The sequence below is a fragment of the Neophocaena asiaeorientalis genome, unplaced genomic scaffold, assembly GCF_003031525.2.
Source record: "Neophocaena asiaeorientalis asiaeorientalis breed wild unplaced genomic scaffold, Neophocaena_asiaeorientalis_V1.1 scaffold256, whole genome shotgun sequence".
NCBI lineage: Eukaryota > Metazoa > Chordata > Mammalia > Artiodactyla > Phocoenidae > Neophocaena > Neophocaena asiaeorientalis.
This window is the reverse complement of record NW_020185324.1, coordinates 6,572,371-6,586,521: the sequence shown is the minus strand read 5'-3', so window position 1 is coordinate 6,586,521 and position 14,151 is coordinate 6,572,371. Positions and strand designations below refer to the sequence as shown.

The 14,151-nt window shown below is 42.2% G+C and overlaps 1 protein-coding gene across 1 annotated transcript in view; it reads left to right on the top strand.

Moving 5' to 3' along the window:
- The window catches only part of GLDC (glycine decarboxylase), a 92,915-nt gene extending 81,439 nt beyond the window's left edge, over positions 1-11,476 (top strand). Inside the window, exons 22-25 of the mRNA XM_024734273.1 lie at positions 5,327-5,422; positions 8,394-8,566; positions 10,156-10,236; positions 10,774-11,476. Coding sequence (XP_024590041.1) covers positions 5,327-5,422; positions 8,394-8,566; positions 10,156-10,236; positions 10,774-10,917 — 494 coding nt within the window. The 3' untranslated portion in view covers positions 10,918-11,476. The remainder of the gene's footprint in view (positions 1-5,326; positions 5,423-8,393; positions 8,567-10,155; positions 10,237-10,773) is intronic.
- The last annotated feature ends 2,675 nt before the right edge of the window (positions 11,477-14,151 follow it).

Genomic DNA, 14,151 nt, shown 5'->3' with positions numbered 1-14,151 from the left:
GGGCCCAGAGAGCACCAAGTGCCGGGCTGGGAAAGCAACACAAACCAAACCCAAAATGTCTTTGCCAATTTGATGGGTGAAAATCATCTTTTTGCTTTAATTTACAAGGTTTAGGGTTTTTTTTTCTTCTAATTGTTATTTTTTATTTAATACTTCCTTAGGATTAAGTCTATTTAACAACTTCATTGAGATAGGATTCACATACCATACACATCACCCACTGAATTTCAGTGGTTTTTAGTGTGCTCACAGAGCTGTGAGATGCAAGCCTGAGTTCTTTAGAGCAAGAACGAATGTGGTGTGGACCGCATGGGGATGCATGGCACTCCAGGAGAGGAAAGTGAATGAGTACCTGTGGCTCAGGTGCCTGCCGTGTGCTTGGCATCACGTGACTGGTTCGGGCAGAGACTGTCCCAGGAGATTCGCAACACAGAAAGATGGATGAAATTTCCATTTGTTTCCATTTTATCCAAGAATTAAATAATGAATTGTATTTCTCATCCCAAGCAGAAAGAGATTGGTGATTACAGGCTTTCTCACCCAATCCCAAAGTTCATGAAACCAAATATTGTCTCGTGTTTGGTCTGGTAAACACATTCATTATACAATCGGAGGCTTAGTATTTTAGGGTCTAAAAAAGAATGATCACCGTACCTCCTGAGAGCCGAAAATAGAAATGTTCTTAATAAACACATTGTATTCCAAAATGTCTAATGGCAATATTAGAAGACGTTACTCATCTTAATCATATTTACCAGCTCTAAATAAGACTGGAATCACGGACGACTGTGAGGCAATAATTTTAATGAACTCCAGGCTTCCCTTTATGAACCATTTCTTTGAGAGATTTGAAAATACCAGCGAAACTTGTTGAGGCTTAGGGTTTTGTGAAACAAGGAAGTGATAGCCAAGAATTGGGATGGGGAAGCAGCAGTAGTATTTATTCTGCTAGGATAAGGAAAGGAATTACCTCAGGTAGGGTGAGGTGTTTTTAAAGGAGGAACTGAAAAAATTCACAGGTGTCTGCTCTTGTGGGAGGCTAGGCTCACTGTTTGACCCAAGTAGAGTTCCCATCAGTGGATAGGCCATTTTGTTAGTAGCCCAGTGTTTTATTTACGTTTTAATTTCTTAAATGCTTATCTCTTTTTGACCTTAGGCAAACCTAACTCTGCCTGGAAATTCCTGTCCCTGAGAGGTTTCCCGGTGGCCTTTATGGGCAGGTGGACATGGGCCTTAGAGGCTGGACCCTCACATCCCTGGCTGGGAAGTGACCTCCTGAGGCTAGAGGGGGGTGGCCCACCTACTTGACCTCATTCCCAGGGAAACAGGAGTCTTGATGCTGTTAGTTGTGGTCCCTGGGTTGCAAATGAAAAGCTTGACCGAGTGTTGATTGCCCACCCAAGCTTTCTAGTTAGCTAGTAAGTTCCATTTATTTCTAGGCACTCACTCTGAGGATGCAGGATAAGAAGGTTTCGGTGCCTGCTCTCAAGGAGGGTTTTGGGAAGCCTTATCTTTCTGTAGCACTTTCCCATGTCATCTTCAGCCTTGTAAGATAATTAACACATGAGGGGCGGAGAGGGGAGATGTTCCAAGCTTAGAGCCAAGCCGCTTTCTTTCTTTTTTTTTTATTAATTGGGGTATAGTTGCTTTACAAATCTGTGTTAGTTTCTTCTGTACAGCAAAGTGAATCAGCAATATATATATATATATATATTCCCTCTTTTTTGGATTTCCTTCCCATTTAGGTCAGCACAGAGCATAGAGTTCCCTGTGCTAGACAAAGTTCTCATTAGTTATCAATTTTACACTTAGTAGTGTATATATGTCAATCCCAATCTCCCAATTCATCCCCCCCCTTACTCCTTAGTATCCATACGTTTGTTCTCTATGTCTGTGTCTCTATTCTGCTTTGTAAATAAGATTGTCTATACCAGTTTTTTTCAGATTCCACATATATGTGTTAATATACGATATCTGACTTACTTCACTCTGTATGACAGTCTGTAGGTCCATCCATGTTTCTATAAATGACCCAATTTCGATCCTTTTTATGGCTGAGTAATATTCCACTGTATATACGTACCACAGCTTCCTTTTCCTTTTTTTTTTTTTTGGCGGTACGTGGGCCTCTCACTGCTGTGGCCTCTCCTGCTGCAGAGCACAGGCTCCGGACGTGCAGGCTCAGCGGCCATGGCTCACGGGCCCAGCCGCTCCGCGGCATGTGGGATCCTCTCGGACCGGGGCACGAACCCGTGTCCCCTGCATCAGCAGGCAGACTCTCAACCACTGCGCCACCAGGGAAGCCCCACATCTTCTTTAACCATACGTCTGTTGATGGACATTTAGATTGCTTCCATGTCCTGGCTATTGTAAATAGTGCTGCAATGAACATTGGGGTACATATATCTTTTTGAATTAATTTTTAATCTTTTCCAGATACATACCCAAGAGTGGAATTGCTAGATGATAGTTCTATTTTTAGTTTTTAAGGAACCTCCATACTGTTCTCCATAGTGGCTGTATCAATTTACATTCCCACCAACAATGCATGAGGGTTCCCTTTTCTCCACACCCTCTCCAGCATTTATTGTTTGTGGATGATGGCCATTCTGACTGGTGTGAGGTGATACCTCATTGTAGTTTTGACTTGCATTTCTCTAATAATTAGTGATGTTGAGCATCTTTTCAAATGTTTGTTGACCATCTGTATATTTTCTTTGGAGAAATGTCTGTTTAGGTCTTCTGCCCATTTTTTGATTGGGTTGTTTTTTTTTGATATTGAGCTGCATGAGCTGTTTGTATATTTTGGAGATTAATCCTTTGTCAGTTGCTTCATTTGCAAATATTTTCTCCCATTCTGAGGGTTGTCTTTTGGTCTTGTTTATGGTTTCCTTTGCTGTGCAAAAGCTTTTAAGTTTCATGAGGTCCCACTTGTTTATTTTTGGTTTTATTTCCATTTCTCTAGGAGGTGGTCAAAAAAGATCTTGCTGTGATTTATGTCATAGAGTGTTCTGCCTATGTTTTCCTCTTAGCGTTTTATAGTGTCTGGCCTTACATTTAGGTCTTTAATCCATTTTGAGTTTATTTTTGTGTATGGTGTTAGGGAGTGTTCTAATTTCATTCTCTTACATGTAGCTGTCCAGTTTTCCCAGCACCACTTATTGAAGAGGCCGTCTGTGCTCCATTGTATATTCTGGCCTCCTTTGTCATAGATCAGGTGACCACAGGTGTGTGGCTTATCTCTGGGCTTTCTATCCTGTACCACTGATCTATATTTCTGTTGTTGTGCCAGTACCATACTGTCTAGAGCCAAGCCACTTTTCTTTTGCTCTTCCATCATCCCCCCAACCCCTCTTCTTTCCTTGCTCCTTCAACTTACCCTTTCAGACTCTCAGCTATAGTCATGGTTAGGCCCAGAGGAAACACATACTCACTGAAAATTAAAACTTGCACTGATCAGTTTATACAATTTCTACTTCAGATTACTCTGACTCACCATATGCCATATATTTGTATATTTTTTCTCCTTAAAAACTGCAAACAAAGATGAACATCTTGGGATCTGGCCTCCAAGAACAACCAAGTTTAAATTTCACCCCTTTTCAGCCTCAAGTAGAGAGAGAGAGAGATGCCGAAATCCCACTACAGTTTCCATTTGAACGTATTAGAATATGGACTTAGAAAATAACATCTGAACCTCATTTTGAAAATGGAGCTCTTCCCAAACCACTTGGCTGTGGCAGGGCCTCTGCAGATGAAGTCTTGCTTTAGCAGCGCTGGGCTGGGCTGGGCTTGGCTTGATGCGGCCTTTGAGCTATTACTGAACCTCTGCTTGAAAGACTGTGCTGTCTGCCCGCCAGCAAGAGAGACTCCTCCCCACCGTGTGTCCGTCTCCTCCTCCCCTCCTGATGGCTGAGTGTTCTTCAGAGCAGTGAGCTCCATTAGCCGCCTTCTTTGAGTCATTGTCATGGTACTGGGATGGCTGCCAGAGCCTCAGAAAAGAAAGGTCGAAGCTTGAGGTTGGGCTCCCCAAATGGGGTAGTGTCGTAGGGCATTTAGCATTTCTGAAATTAATAGTTGATGGATTTAAATAATGTCATGATTTTCCCCCTGAACATTCCAGCTGGTCATTCCTTTTAGGCACTTTTTTTTTGGTCTAAGTTTATCTACCTCTGAATACACCTTTCTAGTTTTGAACCACACTCCTTACAATTGAATCCTCATCACGGTTAGAAAGCTTGTTTTAAAAATATGCAGTGACAGTATATTCAAAGTCTCAGGTTCTCATACTTTTGTTTTCAAACAAAGCCAATCCCTTCATATGTATTCATCACACAAGAAGCTGAGCAGTTCACATACTAGATCTTCAGGGGCTGTTAATGACTGGAGCTTTTCTTCTCAGGCTTGAGGAGTTATGTCAGCTCCAAGTATCTGTAAGTAGATTCACTGTTTGCTGAGGGTCAGGATAGCGGGTTAAGGAGGAGTACGTTATTTTCACCTGAGTAGATACTTTCCTTGAAGGAAATTCATCAGTTGTGTGGGCCATGGAATTTGGGAAGCTCCCGGGAATGTTGTTCTATTTAAGAAAATGCTGACTTACTCCGTGGTTTATTCTAGGTGTTGGATGGGTGGTCAACAAGTCATGCTGGGGAGATGGCAGCCTGAGGCTAGAGAGGCAATTGGTTTACAAATTAGAACAAAGTGAACTGACCCCCACAAGACTTCGGCCTCATCAGCTCCTTGCCACTTGTGGTGTGCTGTTTGACAGCCCTTATTTCTAATTCTCAGCCTGAAGCCTGAAACCAAAACCTCAAAAGCCCCTTTGAAGAATCAAATAAAATTCTGTGTCTTATGGATATTTGTTTAGTATGTATTTACACACACACACAGAAGAAACCGTTATTTGATGTTGGGAGCAATGTTGTTGAAAAGGGTGTCAATGTACCTTTAACTCTAGAAATATATAAAAGGATCAGGCCCATGATAACATGTTTAACTGTCCCAAGTAGATTTTAGGTCCTTTGAGTAGAAATGGTCTCATCCCCTGGGATCTCAGCAAGTCTTCCAGCTACTGTTCCACCTCCCACCAGCCTCCTGGCTCATGGGTGTTGAGCACTGAGGACGGGACATATTGGCCCAACATGTTAACAATTTTTATATGTAATAAGAGCAGATGAAATCTTTGTTGTCAACTGTAAACTTACCAAATGCCCATGGTTTCTTGGTCCTCAATGATATGCATTAAAAAGCTGGTTTATTTGTTCATTTGCTTGGGTAAAACAACAAGCTGATGTTAATCTTGAGCTGCAATAATCTTCCTCAACAGGTTATGTGGCTCATGAGTTTATTTTGGATACAAGACCTTTCAAAAAGTCTGCAAATATTGAGGCCGTCGATGTGGCCAAGAGGCTTCAGGATTATGGTGAGTGGTCTCCCGGGAGTGACCCCTTGTAGGGGAACTTGGGTTTTTGACATTCATGTAGCTGCCCATGTTGGCTATGGACCACAGACTGAAGGTGCAGGTACCATAGTAAACTGATCCACAGGCTAAATGGGGATCTGGGGGCTGTGGATAGAGAAAAAACTTTCCCCATGACTCCATCGGTACCATCCTTCAAAAGATATTAAATCACGCATCTTGAATCCATCAGCAGCTAGGTAAAGAAGACTTTATAGTTAACAAAGTTAAAAATCCCAGAGAAAATGATTGCTGCTGTCTGCCCATGTTTCTGGTAAATCCTTCCACCTATCCTACTCCTGGTAAACAGAGAGGTCCATGAAAGTGAAGGAAGTGAAGCAGGCATCCTGTAGGAGTGTTAGAAAGAGGAGTGGCATTTGAGTTTTATAGCCCTCAGTCGTGGCACAGCTGTTTCAGCTGCTCATAGAGATGAAGGAATAGGTGCACCTTGTTTTCCCAGAGATGATTTGATTTTCTGTGAAGTCTTTTATCTGTGTATTGTTAGTGGATGTTCACTCAGCACAGCCGTTATTAAAATACATTTTCTTAGTGACATTATTAACATCACAGAACCTTCAATTCTCAGGAAGGCTAAGTTGGGGAGAACTTTGCCTTTTGATGGATGTGGAGTCCTATCTGAATTTTAAGATGATTTGAATGACTTCTTTTAATAAGGAATGTAAAAGCTTTAATAATTTAATAGTTTTACTATCATAACGGGAGTCCCACGTGTGTGACTCATTTCTCTCGTGAATGAATGATCTTATTATGTAGAGTTACACTGATAATAAATGGGAAAACCAGAGTTTTCATTAATGAAATTAGCCATTACCTCAAAATCTCCTGTTGGCTGCTCCTATGACCTGACTTAACTTCTCAGGCAATGGCTGAGTGATGGCTGATTCAGGTTAAGGCTTCCCTTCTGCGATATGTGGTCTGTATCCCGCATCTGACTGCAGAAGCATTTGCAGGGAGCGAGGTGGGGGATGGAGGTAGGAGGGAAGTGGTATTTGAAGTCACTGCCCAGTATTTCCAAGTTCTGCTCTATCTACAACCTTGATATTTTGATGTTTGATAGAGTGATGGCTATGCTTGCCCTAAGCCCAGAATTGTCCAGGTGCCTGGCACATAGGAGGCACTCAGAACAATTGTGCTAAATAAGTGAGAGAATGAATGAATGGCTAAGTAAAAAAAACAACAGTGAAAATGACAGCACAGATTCTGGGTCTAAATCACCTACTGAATCAGAATTACTGATTACACTAGGGGTGAGGCCTAGTAATCTGTGTTTACAAGCACTTGGATGAGTCCTATCAGGTGAGTTGTGGGTGGGGCATGCTGCCATATGGCAGAGATTTCCAAACTTAACCTGATTCTGATATGAGTTTTTAAAGGCTCATACCTTGGATTTCCTGAATCAGGGTTAAAATCCAGGAATCCATGTTTCCATGACAACTCAGATGGTTCCAGATATGGGAACCACTACTACAGCAGAAAATACTGGGCTGAATTTGCTCACACATGGAATTGAGGTCAGACTTAATGGGTAATGAGATCAGCTTGTTGTTTAAAAAAGAAATCCCTTTCTGATTTGGGTGACACAGTTGTAGGCATTTGTCAAAATTCGTTAAATTGTACACTTAAGATTTGTGTATTTCACAATAAGTAAACTATCACAAAAATATGGGGACAGATATTGAATTCTAGCTAATAATATGCATGCTGAAGTGTTTAAGGGGGAAGTGTACTGATGACTGCAACATGCTTGGAAATGCATCAAAACTAAGATGGATGCCTTAGATATGGGATAGGAATAGATGACTAGATAGATATGTGATAAAGCAAACAGAGCATCATTGTAGATTCGAGGTAGAAGGTATATGGGTGTTCACTCTACAGTCCTTTCAACTTATCGGTATATTTGAACAATTTTATAATAAAATGTTGAGAAGACAATCCCTTAAAGAATGCAGGCATGACTCTATAAAGCACTCCACGTAATGATGCACACCAGAATTGGGAACCATTGCCCTCCAGGGCCAACTTAGTTGACAGAAATATCAACCTGGGAGCTGTTCTTCATCTTTTAAAGTTTCATAGGAAAAAGTGTAAGAATTGGGAAAAAGTGTCTGGCTTTTGTCCAGGAAAAGACACTCTTGACCATGTGTCTTGTCGATTGATCTTAACATGTGAAAGCTTTTGGAAACATAGAAATACCTTCATCCTGTATTCAGTGTAAAGGTGAAGACTTTCTACATCCTGGGCAGGCCTCAGTTTCCTCATCTGTAAAACAGGGGCAGTAACACTCACCCCAGGCTCCTTAATGCTTGTTACCTCATTATTTAACTTTTGGTAGGCTATAATATTTTAATTTCTCTTAACCTAAAGTATTACATGAACATTATAAAAAGATTCTAAAACACAAAGTGAAATAAAAACCCTAGCCTTGTTTTCTGGCAATAGCCCTGTTAGAATTTTAGTATTTATTCTTCAAAGCAGCTTCCCTCATAAAAATATACATACATACATAAAGTGTATGTATATATATACATATACACACATATATGTGTATATATATACTTTGCCATTTTTAAAATAGAAATGAGACAATATCATTAGGTAGCTTGCCTTTTTCACTTAAGTTGGGTAAACATTCAAAAATATTAACTAATATACATTTAAATACTAAGAATGGTTGCATATTTATTGTATGGAAGCCCAGTAAAATTTGCCTAACCAATCCTCTATTGTTGGATGTTAGGTTATTTCCTAAGCTTTTCTTCCATAAATAGTGCTAAAATGAATCCCTAGATATATACGGTAGCAAATTTATCAGATTATTTTCCTTGGGATAAACTATAAGATGGGGAGGGTCTCTTCTTCCCAATTGGGGAGGTCAAAGTTAGTGACACAAGTTCCCCCATCTCCTTTGCAGGATTTCATGCCCCTACCATGTCCTGGCCAGTGGCAGGCAGTCTCATGATTGAGCCCACTGAGTCGGAAGACAAGGCAGAGCTGGATAGGTTCTGCGATGCCATGATCAGCATTCGGCAGGAAATCGCCGACATTGAGGAGGGCCGCATCGACCCTAGGGTCAATCCACTGAAGGTACGTAGGCACTGGTACTTTATCTAAAATATCCCAGAGAGTCGAAAACAGTGTCTGGATGGTGTGCCGGCAACCTCTGAAGTCTTACTGGAAGATGATATTCGTGCCTAGAATAATGCCATTCTTCTGAGCAGACCATATGTTCATTACCTGGAAGTTTAAATCTTCTTGAATCAACACAACAGTGGTTACTCAAGTATAATGTGGTTATTTATTTTCTTTTTCCTTTTTTTTTTTTAAAAGATTTTTTTGATGTGGACCATTTTTAAAGTCTTTATTGAATTTGTTACAATATTGCTTCTGTTTTATGTTTCCGTTTTTTGGCCACGAGGCATGTGGGATCTTAGCTCCCTGACCAGGGATGGAACCCGCAACACCTGCATTGGAAGGCAGTCTTAACCACTGGACCGCCAGGGAAACCCCGAATGTGGTTATTTCTGATATGTTTTAACTTTATGTCTGTGTTTGGTGGTTGCAGGAGCTATTTACCCCACAAGGACCCAGTTGGCTTCCAAAGGAGGGAGCAGAGGCTGAAGGACCCTATATAGTTGGAGAAGTCTTATCATTCTGTGTCTCTGTTTGATGTACTCTACTGGGATTATTTACCTTATAAACTCTGGATAAATATATTCTTTTATTGGAGTAGTTCTCTCTTAGAACAACCAGATTGGTACTTGGCCTCAATGTTTTACCATGCTTATGGCCTACACTGGAAAAAAATTGTTAGGCATTACTTCGCCTCTTCCAAAATATGTTCCTTTTATATCTGGTCAGAGCTCTAAGTTCTGCATGAGGTCCAGACATTATTAAGCTGAGGGATCATGAATTGAGAATACCTCGAAGGCTGTGGTTCTGTTGTTATGGCTTCAAGCCAGAGGAGTACGAGATGTTCAGGGGAGCTCAGACAAGTTCCAGAGCTGCCCAGCTGAAGGTGGAGTGCTGGAGCCAGTGGCTGGCGGGAGAAGGCCAGCACCGTGCTCAGTGTGAGTTTGACAGGGTAGTGGAGGAATATATGATTTGCTCTCATTATTATTTCTCTTTTCTCTGGATTCTTTCAGGGTTTAGGCAGTTTTTTTAAAAATAGCAATAGACATCTAAAGAATACAATAATGAGATACAAAAGCAAGTGGAGGGTAATACTCACAGGATGATATAAGGTTTAAAAGTGTACCAAACTAGGCTCTATGCAGTTTATTAAAATATGCAGTAATAGTATAAAAACACGACGAGAATTGTGACAACCAAATTCAAGGTAGTTGTTATCGCTGGGGAGGAGGGCCAGCAATAAGATGGAAAGGGGATATGCAGGCAGCTTCAACTGTATCTGTAATGTTTCTTGTTTTAAAAGGTTAAGAAATATGACAAAAATGTTGATTTATGTTGGGTGCTTATTTTATTACTGTAACTTTCTGATATTTGGAATATTTCACAGTAAAAATTTCCCTACCAAAATTTCCTTCCCCCCAAACTGAAACAAAACCACCACCCTCCGTCCATGGGCTTCCATCACCTCACTGGTTAATGTGATGTGCAGAAGGAAAAGGCAGTGTTCTGCTCTGACCCCTCTCCCATCCATGTCTCTGTCTCAGATGTCTCCACACTCGTTGACCTGCGTTACATCCTCCCACTGGGATCGGCCGTATTCCAGAGAGGTGGCAGCATTTCCACTTGTAAGTTCTCCTCTGAAACTGGATGGGCCAGCTGGTCCACATTCATGGGTGTATGAGAGGCCATCACCTGCTCTGAAGGGCTCCCACTCTTGCTGTCTCCTCACCATAGTGACCACATGTAGTCAGAACAATGCAGAACCCAGGAATTGGCTTTCAGAGCTCTGAGGTCAGAGTCAGAATGCCAACCAGGGGCCTGGGAATCCTCAGGGTGCACAGTGCAGGAAGACCAAACGTGAGTCCCTGTCAAGTGGATCGATGTTTTCTACCATCATCCAACAGAGAGATGGCCCCAAATGCAGTCTTTCTCCCCTTTGATTCTTAGGTGAAGGTGCTCTGTGGTATGCTCGGCAGAGTAGGGACAGGGGGATTCGGATGGACAGTAATGAAGGAGTTTGGATTTTAGCTTTTTATACTTTTTGAGTACTTGTTGGGCTAATGGTACCTCAGGCTGTGGGAATATCATTGCAGTTTCCTCTTCCCCACCAAGAGAAACCTCTCAGAATATCCCAGAAGATTTCCGTCTTTTGTCCCTTGCAGCCCTTCGTGAAACCAGAAAACAAATTCTGGCCCACCATTGCCCGGATTGATGACATCTATGGAGATCAGCACCTGGTTTGTACCTGCCCACCCATGGATGTTTACGAGTCCCCATTTTCTGAACAGAAGAGGGCCTCTTCTTAATCTTCTCTCCCTAAGTTCAAGTGACTGATTTAATGGCTTTGGAGCGCCTGATAAAGAAATGTTTCACTTTCCACCACAGACTCAAGTAGGGGTTTTATATACTGTGTATATTTTTGTAATCTCTCTCAAGGTAAATGTAAATACAATTAGCATAGTGAGTGGAAGCTCATTGTTGGAAGATTGATTTGCTTTGGTGCCTCTGCTTTCACATGTAGCAGTTGACGTTCAGGTTGCCTTGATTGGGACCACTTAGTTTTTTGCATAGAAAATTTGGGGTGTGCTAGTAACTTTAACTCCAACGTAGCAAGTCTGCAGTATAGAGACTATACTGAAGATCCGATAGACGTATTTTTATTCCAAATAAGTCCTTGTGGACTGTGCCATCTGTGGGAAATCCCAGGGCAAATGTTTACATTTTGTATACACTGGAGAAATCTTTTTCCTCCTACTAATTTGCCTAATCTGTAATAGTATTTCTGAGTGTTCTCCTTTTTCCATGTGTGTAGTTTTTAAAAAATCTGCAATTAATAATATTCTAATAAAAACATTGCAATTTGAAGAATGCCTTCCTGGTCCACTTTCCAATGTTAACTCCCATGTACCCTAGTTTCAGAGGAGTTTGAAGGGTAATGAGAATACCCAACCCAGTAGAACTGTTACATTATTAGTTGTGTCTTTGGCTAAAGAAACAGTTTGTATGTCTCGGTCAGCAGTGAATGCCACTTTAGCCCTTTCTGCTAGAATTGTGTTTGGCTGCATATAACTGAAAAACAACCACAGCAGTTTAATTAAACAGCAGCTCATTTTTTCTCATTTAACAGTAAGTCCAGAGATAATAAGCCGAGGGGTAGTCTTCAGTCTTCCTGTTCTGCCTTCTTTGCATACAGTCTTCATCCTCACGGTCTTAAGATGGCTACTGCATACCCGGGCATCACATACCCATTCTAGGCAGGAAAAAGGAGGAAAAACAAAAGGCAGATTCCATCCAAGTCAGCTGCTTCTGAAATGCTTTCCCGGAGGTTCCACCCAGTAACTTCTGCTTACTTTTACCTGGCCAGGCTTGGTTCAAATTGCCACTCCTAGCTGCAAGGGAGTATGAGGTCTTTAACCTGGGCATGTTACTGCCCCAAAGAAAACCAGAGGTTTGTTAATTGAAGAAAAGGAAAAGAATGAGTTTCAGGTAGGCAACTAGCACGCCTGCCACAAATAACTTTTCCCCAGAAATAGCAAATGCTTCATATGTTCTTCCCCAAAAGTTATTGAGCATCTGCTCTAACCCTGACTACTTGGTTCCTTGTTTGTTACTCAACCAACCATCATTCAAGCTATTATGATAGTGACCTGGATGAAAGGTCTGCGTGCTCTATTGAATGCTCTGCAAGCGGTCTACTCATTCTCACACTTAAAAGTTTGTAGAACTGTTCATTTCAGCCTAACTAAGCAGTAGCGAAGTGATGGGATCCATGGTTCCTTTTTTACATAATAATTAAATGATTAATGTCTGTTGAGTACGTCTCAGGTACTATTCTAAGTGTTTATTATTTCATTGGAGCCTCACAACATTCCACTTTTACACGAGGGGGAAGGTATGGAGAGATGCCCAAGGTCACACAGCTGATGAGAAAGAACAGCCAGAATTTGAACCCAGGCTGAACAACTCCAGTTCCTACCGGTGTAAACTGGGTACCACACTGCCATGGTCACCACACACCTGGAGACTCTGCCCTTCCTGAGCTGGAAACCAGGCTCTCAACACAGACTGACCATCAGGGAACGGAGTAGCCCCTTCTGAGGAAGGACAAGCATGTGTAAACAAACCATCAGAGTGAACAGCAATTCTTTTCTTTCTTATCAGACTGTAAAGTGTTAGTGGTCGGGTGCCCATGTTGTCTCCACAGCTGGTCATTCACTGCTTGCCCTGGAATATGTTAGGGGCAAAAGCAGGTGATTAAGAGTTGAAGTAAACTGTCTGTCTTCACTATTAAGTCACTCATGCGTTCACCTGAGGCTTGTGCCGTCTTTCCCTGCTCCGGGTCTTCTTTGCCCGTGTAGTACCGTCCACCTGGAGCACTTGTCCCTGTCACCTTTGCTTTGCTGGCTCCCGTTTGTTCTTCATGTTCCAGCATCTCTTCAGGAGGTCTTCTGCACATCTCCATGAAATGGGATCTCTTATTTTCTAGCTTGGCACTCAGTTTGTTATCCTACACTCTTTGCACAGTTAGTACTTATTCTGTTTACTTGGTTTTTGTCTGCCTCATTAGACTAAGTTTTCTGAGAGCAGGGACCATATCTCATTCATCATTGGATTCCCAGTGCTGAACTGGGGTCTTCCACATTGTATGTGTTCAACAAACAAATATAAATTGAATGAAGGAATAATCCTTGATCTCAAAGAGGGACACTGCCATGGAAACCAGTATTCCCAGTGCATGCTGTGAGGGTTCTATTAAAGCTAAGTACAAAATGCCAGGCCTAGGAGACACGCCTCTGGACAGGCTTTGTGTAGTTCCCCCTCACCCCCACCTTGTGATAAAATTTACCATTTTAACCATTTTAAATTATTCAATTCAGGGGCATTAAGTACCTACAAAATGTTATGGAGAATATACCTTTTGAGCACTTTTGAAGATGAGGAGTCTGATGTAGACACACACATACATCCTGTGAATCGGGCATCCCCTTGGCCTTCTCACAGCCCTGGGACAGGCCACAGGCCACTCCTGGAACAACCCTCGCCTAGCAGCTGTGTGTCATAGAGGGGAAGGGCCCCAGCTCAGTCTGAAAACCCCATGAAGGATTTCCCTGATGGTGCAGTGGTTAAGAATCCACCTGCCAATGCAGGGGATACGGGTTTGAGCCCTGGTCCGGTAAGATCCCACATGCCGCGGAGCAAGCAAGACTGTGCGCCACAACTACTGAGCCTGTGCTCTAGAGCCCACGAGCCACAACTACTGAAGCCTGCGAGCCACAACTACTGAGCCCACACACCTAGAACCCGTGCGGCGCAACAAGAGAAGCCGGCGCAACAAGAGAAGCCACCGCACCTGGGAAGCCTGCGCACCGCAACGAAGAGTAGCCCCCGCTCGCTGCAACTAGAGAAAGCAGAAGACCCGACGCAGCCAAAAATAAATAAATAATAATTTTTAAAAAAATCATGAACCCTCTAGATACATATAGGGAACGTGTTTTCCAATGACCAAACTGGTGCCTTTCATGCAAATAAAGGAGGTAGGT